At 48.1% G+C, this 13,081-nt stretch overlaps 1 protein-coding gene across 1 annotated transcript in view; it reads right to left on the bottom strand.

Annotated features, from left to right (window-relative positions):
- Positions 1–5,169: 5,169 nt before the first annotated feature.
- The window catches only part of SLC2A4 (solute carrier family 2 member 4), a 169,736-nt gene continuing 161,824 nt past the window's right edge, over positions 5,170–13,081 (bottom strand). The window contains exon 11 of the mRNA XM_086946096.1: positions 5,170–6,740. Within this exon, the coding sequence (XP_086802222.1) occupies positions 6,531–6,740 (210 nt within the window). The 3' untranslated portion in view covers positions 5,170–6,530. The remainder of the gene's footprint in view (positions 6,741–13,081) is intronic.

The raw sequence follows: 13,081 nt of genomic DNA on the forward strand, positions 1-13,081 counted from the left end.
TGCCCCTCCCTGGAACTCCATGCCTCCAGGTGCAAACATTCTGCACATTCCTCTGCAGACACTGGACTGCTCAAGGTTTGAAGTAAATGCACTGAGCATGTGTTAAAGGCTCTCCTGAGCACAGCTTCCTTCCAGCCCCCCCCCCTGTGTGAGCATGCGTGTTTACGGCATTCTACCTGGTGCTACGGAGGAAGGGCGTGTTGACTTGATAGTAATACACTTGAGTGACCGAGTAATGCCAGATACAGGAGGGTGTTGATGGGTAGGAGGAAAGGCTGATGTGTTGTCTTACATCTGTACGATTATTGTTGTTTACGGTTTAACTCGGGGTTTCAGCCGCAGTCGGTGTATGAGTGGGCTAAAAAACAGCATAAAGATTACAAAAAGCTAACAGTTCATTATTAAGGCACATTTTGAGAAGGTGAGGGTTGGGTGAGTTAAGAGGGAAGTTCAAGGATCTTAGAATGAGGTAGTTGTTTTGGGTGGGCGTTGAAGGGGTGTTTATCAGAGAGTCTGGTCAAGAGGAGGCATCTATGGCAACGAGGTGTGACTAGCGATTCCCCGGGATGTAGTTGTGTTTGTGGCGACAGTTCGGCAGTGAGTCCCTGAACATGGGAGGTTGGTTGTGGTTGTGATGATAGTCAGTAGTGCGTTCCAGAGGGTAAGGCCGCTACAGTCCAGGATCGACCACCAGAATTGATGAATTTGACAGTCTAGATGAACTCCCATAAGTAGAAATCCTACAGTAGTCTATCAATCAATCAAACAGGATTTATAGAGCGTGGCTAATCGCCCGTGAGGGTTTATAAACGATTAAAGGTTCCTCCGATGGGGACACTGTGTTCTACCTGGTGAAGGTTTTTCAGATATTCCAAGAATGACAGTGGGATTTTGTTGGGACTCTGCCGTGCTGAGGACTCATCCCAGGGGTGGCCATAACATCCTATAACACACCGTTAAATACCTTGCATTGTAAACCACAGCTCAGCCTTCAAGGCCGTCTAATCGTAGAATAGCACAGGTAAGCGAACGGTCTGGCATCCATTAAGTGAAAGGGGCGATCCTCTTTTGGGACTAGGTACTCTGCAGAGACTCACCCCACTGGCCTTGTCTTCTGATGGGTATCAAGACCGCAATAGCAGATGCTGAGAACAATCCCTCTCTGGTTATTAATGTAGAGGTTGGAGGGGTAGAGCAACCCCAGATTGGTGCAAGCACTCACACCTTTCCCTCCACTTACTATAACCTCTCCCAACTTATCTAGGAGTGGGTCGAGAAATATAACCTAAAGTCGGTGTGACATCTTATTCCGCCTTTTTTTTAGGCTGCCTTCCTATGGTTCGGCACTGTTCAGCCTTTTTTATGTGCGGTCAATGGCTCCGCTTTTGAGGCTCCGTCAGATCGAACTGTTTGTGGCAGGCAGGCTGGTAAAAAGCTGCTTGTTAAAACAGGAGTGCCGGTGTCAGACATCCACCTGCAAGAACAAATTAAAGTAGGTATCTGCTTGCTGATAACACTAGGCATGGGGCTGCCACATGTACTTTGCAATGGTTATCGTGTAATGGCAGCAGCTTTGCTTCTGGTTTAAGTTCAGCGGCTCTCCGCTTCAACCCCACCCTTCGTCTCCTAGTATTAACATGGCAACTCAGGTCAGGGGTAGCATGTCCTCTTTCTAGCTTCAGTGGTGAACCTGAACTGTTGATCAAGGTTCAGAAAATTGCTTTCAGCCTGTCTTTTCGTCACATTCAGGCTGAGTTCTCAGACTATGGAATTGATGAAGCAGCGAACACCTTTTTTGTCCTTTTGCATCAAGCGGTTAGTTTTGAAGGAACACACGCCACCGTGCTGAATGGTCCCAGGGGAGAGGTGTGCCAGATCCAGGAACCTTAACAGTTCATAACATTCTTTGTGGCTCTTTGCTTGGAATCGTTGGTCAACAGAGCTGTAGGATTTAACCCCGTTATTGCGGACATTGTACAGTCTATGCATTATCCTGGAGAATTTGCATTCACTACATTGTAAATAATCCACCTGGTTTCTTTCATGTGCCACAGTTTCTTCACAAGTGGGCTGGTTGTCCATGACGACAAATTGGTGTCAAACCATCACTCCTGTAAATACCCTTCGCAGCTTATTGTCCAGCCCAGGCTGCCCTGCTTTTTACCATCATGTGAGCTTAGTGCTACCTAAAGTTGCCAGTTGTCACGTTTGATTATCCTATAAGCTTAGGGGCAGATTTATGAGGCCATTGCGCCTCTTAGCGCCGCAATTGCGTCACTTTATTTGACGCAACGGCGGCGCAAACAATGCGCCCTATTTACAATGTGACGCATCTAGGAGATGCGTCACGTTGTAAAGCCCTGCGCCATTAGGAGGCGTTCCTGCGCAGGGTGGGGCGTTCCTGCGCAGGAACGCCTCCTAAAAGTGGCTGAGTGAAATCTATAAGATTTCACTCAGTCACTTTCAGGCCAATGCTGCGTCAAAACCCTGCGCCTGCTTGAAGCAGGCGTAGGTCTTGACGCAGCATTGTGAAGATGGGGCACCCCCGAGCCTTGCTGGAGCTGCGTCGCGCTTGCGACGCAACTCCAGCAATGCGCCTCCTGTACGGCACAGACGCATCTTTGCTGTTTTTGCCCCATGGTGCGCCGCATTGTAAATGCGGCGCACCATGGGTGGCGGAGCTGTGGCGCACTGTGGCACACAGAACAGGGTCTTCCAGGTCTTCATGAGCTCGCCATTTTAGCCCTTGATGACGGTGCTGGATTTAAGACCACCAGGGCCACACTTGTCGCAGATGAACAGTTCTCACAGTGGCTTTACTGCCACAATGATCTGCTTGGAAGGAGCTCTCTGGATCCAGGCTACTATGGGATTTCCAGACGTTGTTCCCAATCTTGATCAATGAAGATACACATCCAAGCTTGAGCTCATTGGCTCTCGCCTCTGGTTCCTCTGCTGCTGGACACATCTGTCCAGGAACCTATTACGATGCCCTAGTGCTACCGGCTAGGCGATAGGAAAATGCCCAGGCCACCCTGTACAAAAGTTCAGTGCAGAAGTCGGCAGACCATGGCAGCTATAAAAGCTGCAAACCTATCTATTGCAGATTCAGACTCTAATGTCACTTACCAGGTCCTCATCTAAGTATGTGATCAGGTAGGATCCAACTTCTGCCCTGGCGGCTCGTCTAAAAACGTCCTTCTGAATGGCAGAAGCCTGACAAAATGGTTGACTTTCTCTTTTATTGAAAAGCCTCTTTACCATTGTCTAGCCTTCTCTAACAGCTGGTGCCCAGTTTGGGTAACGCTGGCTACAAAAATCTTTAGTAGCCATCATGTTATTACAGCCGCCTGTGCCCCCGTGCATGGAATCTCAGCATGTGTGATGGCTGCAGTGGAGTGGAGGGGGGGGGGGGTCTGTATGTCACCGGTTACTCACAGTGTCCCTGTAGGGATTGCCATCAGCCCCACTTCATTCGATGAGCTCAACATCGCCTTTGCTCATATTCTTCGTACTCGCCTCCCTTGCATCCTGTAGAAAAGAAAGACCTAATGCTTTTCTGCCAGGTATATAATCTGTTTCCCCCCTGAGTTTATGTTCAGTTTGACTTATTTTATCAAGCTACAAAGCGTATCTTTGCAGTGAAATTGTTTGCATGTTTAACGTATCCACGATGTGTGGCAGAAAGATGGTTGGAGAAGCTGATTACTCCAGGTGCACCTCCTGTCACGAGTAGCTACATTGTGTGAACAAACAACTGGAGGTGCGACAGGGAGAAGCTGGGCATGGTGTGAGCAGACATCTGGAGACGCAACAGGGAGAAGCTGGCTACTCCAAATGCGTCTTCTGTCACGAAGAGCTCCATGCTGTGAACAGACATCTTAAGACGCAACAGGGAGAAGCTGGCTCCTCCAAATGCGTCTTCTGTCACGAAGAGCTCCATGCTGTGAACAGACATCTGGGGACGCGACCGGGAGAAGCTGGCTACTCCAAATGTATCTTCTGTCACGAAGAGCTCCATGCTGTGAACAGACATCTGGAGAAGCTGGCTACTCCAAATGCGTCTTCTGTTACGAAGAGCTCCATGCTGTGAACAGACATCTGGAGACGCAACAGGGAGAAGCTGGCTACTCCAAATGCGTTTTCTTTCACAAAGAGCTCCATGCTGTGAACAGACATCTGGAGACGCAACAGGGAGAAGCTGGCTACTCCAAATGCGTCTTCTGTCACGAAGAGCTCCATGCTGTGAACAGACATCTGGAGACGCGACAGGGAGAAGCTGGCCACTCCAATGCAACTTCTGTCAAGAAGAGCTCCATGCTGTGAACAGACATCTGGAGACGCGACAGGGAGAGGCTGGCCACTCCAAATGCATCTTCTGTCACGAAGAGCTCCACGGTGTGAACGGACATGTGGAGGCAAGGCAGGGAGCAGCCCCACAAACTGCAAGAGAAGGCTGATTCCTACAGTTCAAAACCCACCCAGTCATGAGGAGAGGAAAGACACAAAACCCACTCTAGAAGATGTTAAAGTATTGGAAACAATAGGTTTCCCAGACGACTTAGTTGAGCCCGGTGTCCTTATATTTTTTAATGACCCAGTGTTGTTAAAAAAAATAAAAATAAAGAAGTAGTAATCTACCACGCTCAATGAATGACAAACCAATTTTAACACAATTATTCTATAAAATCTACAGCTCTGAACATATTTAACAGTGCGAACATGGAAGTTACGTTCAGTTATCCCTTTTAAAAATACACTCAAATACAAGATTGACAAAATTCTGTGGGCAGCCCGGTCTCCCAAAAAACCTAAAAGTATTCAGACTGATTCTTTATCTTAAAGGGGGGTTGGGGTTAGGGTTACTTAGGAAACCCCAACTTTGACATCTACAGTTCCTGAATGACAAAATAAGTTACTGACGACCTAATATGGGATGGGTCCCTGTCATTCCTTTTCCATATATAAACAAGCATTTGCAATGCAATAGGTCTCGCATTTGCGAGAGTTTGAGCTATTGACATTGTAAATGACAATGAATTATTTATGTGTTTTGAAAACCAACAAGCGGGGCATAAACACGCACTTTGTACTTATAGTTGTTGCTTACGAGAAGCAAGACTGGTAGAAACTGTGCCTCTTTTACTGCCAGCCTTGATTCTCGTAAGCAAGGACTATACTTTAAAAGTGTGTGTTTACGCACCGCTTGCAGGTTTTCAAAACACATAAATAAAAGGCATTGTCATTTACAATGCAAATAACTCAAACTCTTGCAAATTCGAAACATCGAAACCTACTGCATTGCAAATGCTTGTGATGCGTTGTCCTCCATTTTATACGCAACGCTCTGCAACATATGCATTAACCCACTGATTTAACAGCACCGTTTTCAGCACAAGGTGTGTCTTTCTCTCCCAGGAGCATTGTAAACGCTGCTCTGGGCCAGAGACGCCACCCCTCCCGTCCCCAAGATAAGCCCAAAACAGAGTTTGAAAAACCCTGCTTAAGTTCTCCGTTGCGAAACTTGAAAAGGGCATGATGGCTGCACAGCTCTTTAACACAGCTGTTACGGATCATTTTGGGACATATTTGAAAACCCCCTTTCGGATATTTAACCTCGTTGGCTGCCACTTCCGGTCGATCCTCTGTGGGGGTTTCTGACTTTGCCTAATCAAGCGCATTGCACATATTGTCCCCCAGAGGGCGCTCGCACCTTTCCGTCGTATTTGTAGCTCATGTTTTGGCAAGCCTCTGATTTTTTTTTTAAATTCGCAGACCGTGACTAATTATTTTTATGAGTTTGCAAGGCTTTTGTTTTTGGGCCAGTCCGTGTTTAACTTACAGAGCACTGTTTTTTTTTTTGTTTATAAAAATGGGAGCGGCTCATTCCTTTTAAGGCGGCAGAAGGTCGGTGTATAAATGAAAAACTGCTTCTGCCTGCAGTTTGTTCTGTTGCTTTAAATGGCGCCTTGGAGAGCGGTGCTTTTAGTCACGGAAACTGCCGGAGTGTGTTTATGTTGTTGGGTGTTTCCTGGCGGCCCACTGCTGTGACCTGCCTAGAGACAGCCTTGAGGCGGCGCCCTCTTGTGCCTCCAGCCCTGTGACCTTAGGCAGCTGTGCCAGCCATGTGCTGGAGTGAAGGAGTGTTCTGTGCTGTTGACTCGCCTGCTTTCCTATCTTTGTGCTTGCAGCCCCCTCATAGGAGGGTATCATGAAATGTAGGGACTGCGAACGACCCCTGAGGGGACACCTTACCTGCATCCATGCGTCTGCGACGGCAAGCAGGGCAGGTGTTAAGTTGTCGTGTACCCGGCATTCAGTTTCTAGTCCTCCCCAACCCAAGATGGCGGGGACCAGGGGTAAGAGTATTGCACACAACTGAAAATCACACAATCAAAAACTACGTAAAAGTTGGGCCTGTCCTTGCCCTTGACCCAGGTTCGGCTGGTGAGTTGCTAACCCTGCTTGAAAAGTGCTAGTGAGTTCACGGCTGTCCCTTTGCATCTGGCCTGTCCCGCTCCAGCGGCGCGTCAAGCGTCGGCGTCCGCGTCGCCCAGGTAGTCCAGCTCGGTGCCCGGCTTCATCTCGTGGTCCAGCAGCGAGGGGTTGCGCCGGCGGAACATGTTGGAGATCTCGTCGAATGTCCTTCCCCGAGTCTCGGGGACCTTGAAGTAGGTGAAGACGAAGAAGCCCACCAGGAGCGAGGCGAAGATGATGAAGACGTAGGGGCCGCACAGGTCCTGCAAGAGAAAACTGGGTTAGGGGAGGTTGGGCTGTCAATGGTCAGTCATCTCAAGATCTCCCTTCAGCTCTGGTTATTGGAAGTCTGTCTTTCCTTTCCGCAGCTAGGTGACACATTCTATTACTTTAAGGTAAAGGTTGTCTACATTTAGGGCCTCATTTATGGGATTTTGGCAAAGGGCAGCGCTGCAAGACACCTTGATGCGCTGCCCTACACCAAAGTGAAAGGGCAGCGACGCACTGTATTTATGAAATACAGTGCATTCCAGTCCTTTCCCCCTGCTCTGGCGTCGTTTCGGCAGCCTAGCGCCAACGTAGGCCCCCTTGCATTGGTGTCTGTGTTACATGTAGGATTGTTTTTGTGCAGGAACGGGCAGTTTCCCGAACAAAAACAATCCAGTGAGGCCCTTTCCTCTTTCCATGTGTGCTGCAGATTGGAAAAAAGGAACAACCGGGAGGAATAAAAATGTTTCTCCTCGTTACGCCTGCTCTGAGGAGGTGTAAGGTTTGCCACTGCTCCACGTTTAGGGGATTAAGTAAATCTGGAGAGTATCAAAAATCCACGGGTGTTGCTTGGTGTGAAACCCACCACAACACCCATGGAACGCCGCCTGGCGCAGAGTAAGGCAACGCAGCGACTTGCACAGCTTTGTCTTCCTCTGTATCTGTGAGGCCATGCACAGCCCCGCAGAGTGGCATTGCGTCACCTCATAGATATGATTAATCGGGGAAACAGCCATTACAATGCAACTTTCACAACGCACTACCAGTACAATTAAACTTTTACAACGCAGGATCCATTACAACGCAGGATCCATTACAACACATGCCATTACAACGCATGTCATTACAACGTAAGTATTAGATTTAATTTTAACCCCTACACTATCCAACACTTACCCTACTATTACATTCCCATTAATTAAAAAAAAAATACTTACCCATACTTACGTTGTAATGGCAAGTGTTGTAATAGCATCTGCATTGTAATGGACCCTGTGTTGTAAAAGTTTCGTTGTGATGGTATGCATTGTAACGTCATACATCCGATTAATAGGCTAGTGCCGCCGGAGCATGAAAATAAGTGACGCTCCAGTGGCGCAAGCCTCTCGTAAATAGGCCCCTTAGTCCGTTGCCACAGGGGGAGACATCTCTCCTCTTGAGTGTTTGAACCAACGCTTGTCTCATCTACAGTCTGAGCTGCGTCTTACCTACAAGCGCCCTGAATGGAGTGCCCACCATCGCCTCTTGACTACATTTCATGTGTGTAGTGTACGCATCTTTAGTTTCTGTGCTCGATTGTGAGCTGTCGTGTTTATAACAACTGTTGTCTGCAGTGTGAGCCATTGCTGTGCTCCACAGCCGGAGGGGGAGATGTCGGCTTTAATCACCTTCTTCTCATGGAAACAGTATCATTCCCAGACTGTCTCAAAACTGGACAAGACACTGCAAATCCACTGACAAACTCAATAGTCTCAGCCGTGCAGCAGTGCGACTGTTTTTAGCGAAACCCTACAAGCGTTGCCATTACCAAAAGGACAAATCAATACAGACCACCTGATGCACACTCACTAGACTGGTTTTAGAGCAGGAGGCAGCACAGAAATTGTCACTTGAATGGTCTGAGGCAATACAATAAAAAATCAGGCAGTGGTGAGTCCTGTATTTTGATGTTGCTCGATGTTATGGTACTGTTCACTAGAGTCGACTGCTTGATCGTTACCCAGCCAGGGCCATACAGTGCTATCATTCAGTGTTTCAGATCCGGCCTTCATGACAGATCCTACACAGAAGGGAGATTTACTTCCTCGACTCACCTATGGTATCACTCCTTTCTGACTCCTACACTGTTTAACCTCTGTTGGGACCCTAAACACGAGAAGACGCGAGTTTGTGGAGAAGTGTGGCTCAATGGTTAGAGCGGCAAACCCTGATGCAGAGGTCTGAACCGGGACCAGGGTTCAATTCCCGCCTCGGCGGGTCTCGGGCTCAATTTCCGCGGACTTGATAATTCTCGCCTCGGCGCCTACTCTAATCATGGGTCCCACACTGCAACTCTGGGCAATAGCTTGCTTAATCTCCACAACGACCCCAACAACGCTGGGATGCCTGGCTTCACCTTGGGGGTGCCCCAGGAGTGGACACTTCACAGGGAAAAGCCAGGAAGGGTTCCACAGCGGTATGCGTACAAGCGCCTGAAATACCCCTTCGGGGGTCGGATCGGTGCGCTATAAAAATACTACTACATTTACATTTACAAAGAAAGAACTTAGGGGGCAGGGCGTTAATATCCAGCAATGGACCTTGACGACACTCTGCCTTTTATAACCTCCTCTGAATAAGATCTTCCTACAAGAAACAGACCCAGTCTGAAACTAACCTCGGATTACTCCTAGTTGGAAAACTATCATTTCAAAGACACATTTGCAACATAGCAAAAAGGAAACAATGGCAACTACTGAACACAAGAAAAAAATAAAATATTTTGTAAATAAGCAAGACTTTTGGACAAAAGTTCAATCTCTAGTTCCCTCGAAGATTACACTCTGGGACTTCCTTATGTACAGGGCTACATAATTCACTTCTGCTCCTCGGAAGCAGCCCCGAGTTCAGCAGGGAGGCTTCTGCCCAGCACCAGGATGAGAGAACAACTCACCCCTGCAGTCAGAGCAGTAAATCACCACCGACAGACAGCTGCTGCTTAATGAGAACACGCCTCTGGTATGTCTCTGGAGACCCATCCACCCCCTCTCTGTGCTTCAAGTGAACGTGTGAGAAGTCTGGTGCCTCTGCTTTTAATCTGGAGAATAAGCAATCTCCTGTATCTGCTTCATGTCTGAATGTGAGAAGCCCTGTGTCTCTGCTTTGTTTCTGGAGAGTGACCGATCTCCTGTCTCTCTGATTGATGTCTGGATAAGAGACGCCGTGTGTCTCTGATTTGTGTCTGGAGAGTGACCGATCTCCTGTCTCTCTGATTGATGTCTGGATATGAGACGCCGTCTGTCTCTGCTTTGTGTCAGTAGATTGACCGATCTCCTGTCTGTCTCATGTCTGGATATGAGAAGCCTTGTGTCTCTGCTCTGTGTCTGGAGAGTGACCCATCCCCTGTCTATGTCTCATGTCTGGATATGAGACGCCGTGTGTCTCTGCTTTGTGTCTGCAGAGTGACCCATCTCCTGTCTCTCTGATTGATGTCTGGATCTGAGACGCCCTCTGTCTCTGCTTTGTGTCAGTAGATTGACTGATCTCCTGTCTGTCTCATGTCTGGATATGAGAAGCCTTGTGTCTCTGCTTTGTGTCAGTAGATTGACCGATCTCCTGTCTCTGTCTCATGTCTGGATATGAGAAGCCTTGTGTCTCTGCTTTGTGTCAGTAGTTTGACCGATCTCCTGTCTCTGTCTCATGTCTGGATATGACAAGCCTTGTGTCTCTGCTTTTTGTCTGGAGAGTGACCCATCTCCTGTCTCTGTCTCATGTCTGGATATGAGAAGCCTTGTGTCTCTACTTTGTGTCAGTAGAGTGACACATCTCCAGTCTCTCTGATTGATGTTTGTATATGAGACCCCTTGTGTCTCTGCTCTGTGTCTGGAGAGTGACCCATCCCCTGTCTCTGTCTCATGTCTGGATGTGAGACCCCTTGTGTCTCCGCTTTGTTTCTGGAGAGTGACCGATCTCCTGTCTCTCCGATTGATGTCTGGATATGAGACGCCCTCTGTCTCTGCTTTGTGTCAGTAGATTGACTGATCTCCTGTCTGTCTCATGTCTGGATATGAGAAGCCTTGTGTCTCTGCTTTGTGTCTGGAGAGTGACCCATCTCCTGTCTGTCTCATGTCTGGATATGATAAGCCTTGTGTCTCTGCTTTTTGTCTGGAGAGTGGCACATCTCCTGTCTCTGTCTCATGTCTGGATATGAGACGCCTTGTGTCTCTGCTTTGTGTCAGTAGATTGACCGATCTCCTGTCTCTGTCTCATGTCTGGATATGAGACGCCGTCTGTCTCTGCTTTGTGTCAGTAGATTGACCGATCTCCTGTCTCTGTCTCATGTCTGGATATGAGAAGCCTTGTGTCTCTGCTTTTTGTCTGGAGAGTGATCCATCTCCTGTCTCTGTCTCATGTCTGGATATGAGAAGCCTTGTGTCTCTGCTTTTTGTCTGGAGAGTGATCCATCTCCTGTCTCTGTCTCATGTCTGGATATGAGAAGCCTTGTGTCTCTGCTTTGTGTCAGTAGATTGACCGATCTCCTGTCTCTGTCTCTAGTCTGGATATGACAAGCCTTGTGTCTCTGCTTTTTGTCTGGAGAGTGACCCATCTCCTGTCTCTGTCTCATGTCTGGATATGAGAAGCCTTGCGTCTCTGATTTGTGTCTGGAGAGTGACACATCTCCAGTCTCTCTGATTGATGTTTGTATATGAGACCCCTTGTGTCTCTGCTCTGTGTCTGGAGAGTGACCCATCCCCTGTCTCTGTCTCATGTCTGAATGTGAGACCCCTTGTGTCTCTGCTTTGTTTCTGGAGAGTGAACGATCTCCTGTCTCTCTGATTGATGTCTGGATATGAGACGCCCTCTGTCTCTGCTTTGTGTCAGTAGATTGACCGATCTCCTGTCTCTGTCTCATGTCTGGATATGAGAAGCCTTGTGTCTCTGCTTTTTGTCTGGAGAGTGACCCATCTCCTGTCTCTGTCTCATGTCTGGATATGAGACCCCTTGTGTCTCTGCTTTGTTTCTGGAGAGTGAACGATCTCCTGTCTCTCTGATTGATGTCTGGATATGAGACGCCCTCTGTCTCTGCTTTGTGTCAGTAGATTGACTGATCTCCTGTCTGTCTCATGTCTGGATATGAGAAGCCTTGTGTCTCTGCTTTGTGTCTGGAGAGTGACCCATCTCCTGTCTCTGTCTCATGTCTGGATATGAGAAGCCTTGTGTCTCTGCTTTGTGTCGGGAGAGTGACCCGTCTCCTGTCTCTGTCTCATGTCTGGATATGAGAAGCCTTGTGTCTCTGCTTTGTGTCTGGAGAGTGACCCATCTCCTGTCTGTCTCATGTCTGGATATGATAAGCCTTGTGTCTCTGCTTTTTGTCTGGAGAGTGGCACATCTCCTGTCTCTGTCTCATGTCTGGATATGAGACGCCTTGTGTCTCTGCTTTGTGTCAGTAGATTGACCGATCTCCTGTCTCTGTCTCATGTCTGGATATGAGACGCCGTCTGTCTCTGCTTTGTGTCAGTAGATTGACCGATCTCCTGTCTCTGTCTCATGTCTGGATATGAGAAGCCTTGTGTCTCTGCTTTTTGTCTGGAGAGTGATCCATCTCCTGTCTCTGTCTCATGTCTGGATATGAGAAGCCTTGTGTCTCTGCTTTTTGTCTGGAGAGTGATCCATCTCCTGTCTCTGTCTCATGTCTGGATATGAGAAGCCTTGTGTCTCTGCTTTGTGTCTGGAGAGTGACACATCTCCAGTCTCTCTGATTGATGTTTGTATATGAGACCCCTTGTGTCTCTGCTCTGTGTCTGGAGAGTGACCCATCCCCTGTCTCTGTCTCATGTCTGAATGTGAGACCCCTTGTGTCTCTGCTTTGTTTCTGGAGAGTGACCGATCTCCAGTCTCTCTGATTGATGTCTGGATATGAGACGCCGTCTGTCTCTGCTTTGTATCAGTAGATTGACTGATCCCCTGTCTGTCTCATGTCTAGATATGAGAAGCCTTGTGTCTCTGCTTTGTGTCTGGAGAGTGACCCATCCCCTGTCTCTGTCTCATGTCTGAATGTGAGACCCCTTGTGTCTCTGCTTTGTTTCTGGAGAGTGACCGATCTCCAGTCTCTCTGATTGATGTCTGGATATGAGACGCCGTCTGTCTCTGCTTTGTATCAGTAGATTGACTGATCCCCTGTCTGTCTCATGTCTAGATATGAGAAGCCTTGTGTCTCTGCTTTGTGTCTGGAGAGTGACACATCTCCCGTCTCTGTCTCATGTCTGGATATGAGAAGCCTTGTGTCTCTGCTTTTTGTCTGGAGAGTGACCCATCTCCTGTCTCTGTCTCATGTCTGGATATGAGACCCCTTGTGTCTCTGCTTTGTTTCTGGAGAGTGAACGATCTCCTGTCTCTCTGATTGATGTCTGGATATGAGACGCCCTCTGTCTCTGCTTTGTGTCAGTAGATTGACTGATCTCCTGTCTGTCTCATGTCTGGATATGAGAAGCCTTGTGTCTCTGCTTTGTGTCTGGAGAGTGACCCATCTCCTGTCTCTGTCTCATGTCTGGATATGAGAAGCCTTGTGTCTCTGCTTTGTGTCGGGAGAGTGACCCGTCTCCTGTCTCTGTCTCATGTCTGGATATGAGAAGCCTTG

This window comes from Lissotriton vulgaris, chromosome 12 (assembly GCF_964263255.1).
Source record: "Lissotriton vulgaris chromosome 12, aLisVul1.2, whole genome shotgun sequence".
Lineage (NCBI taxonomy): Eukaryota > Metazoa > Chordata > Amphibia > Caudata > Salamandridae > Lissotriton > Lissotriton vulgaris.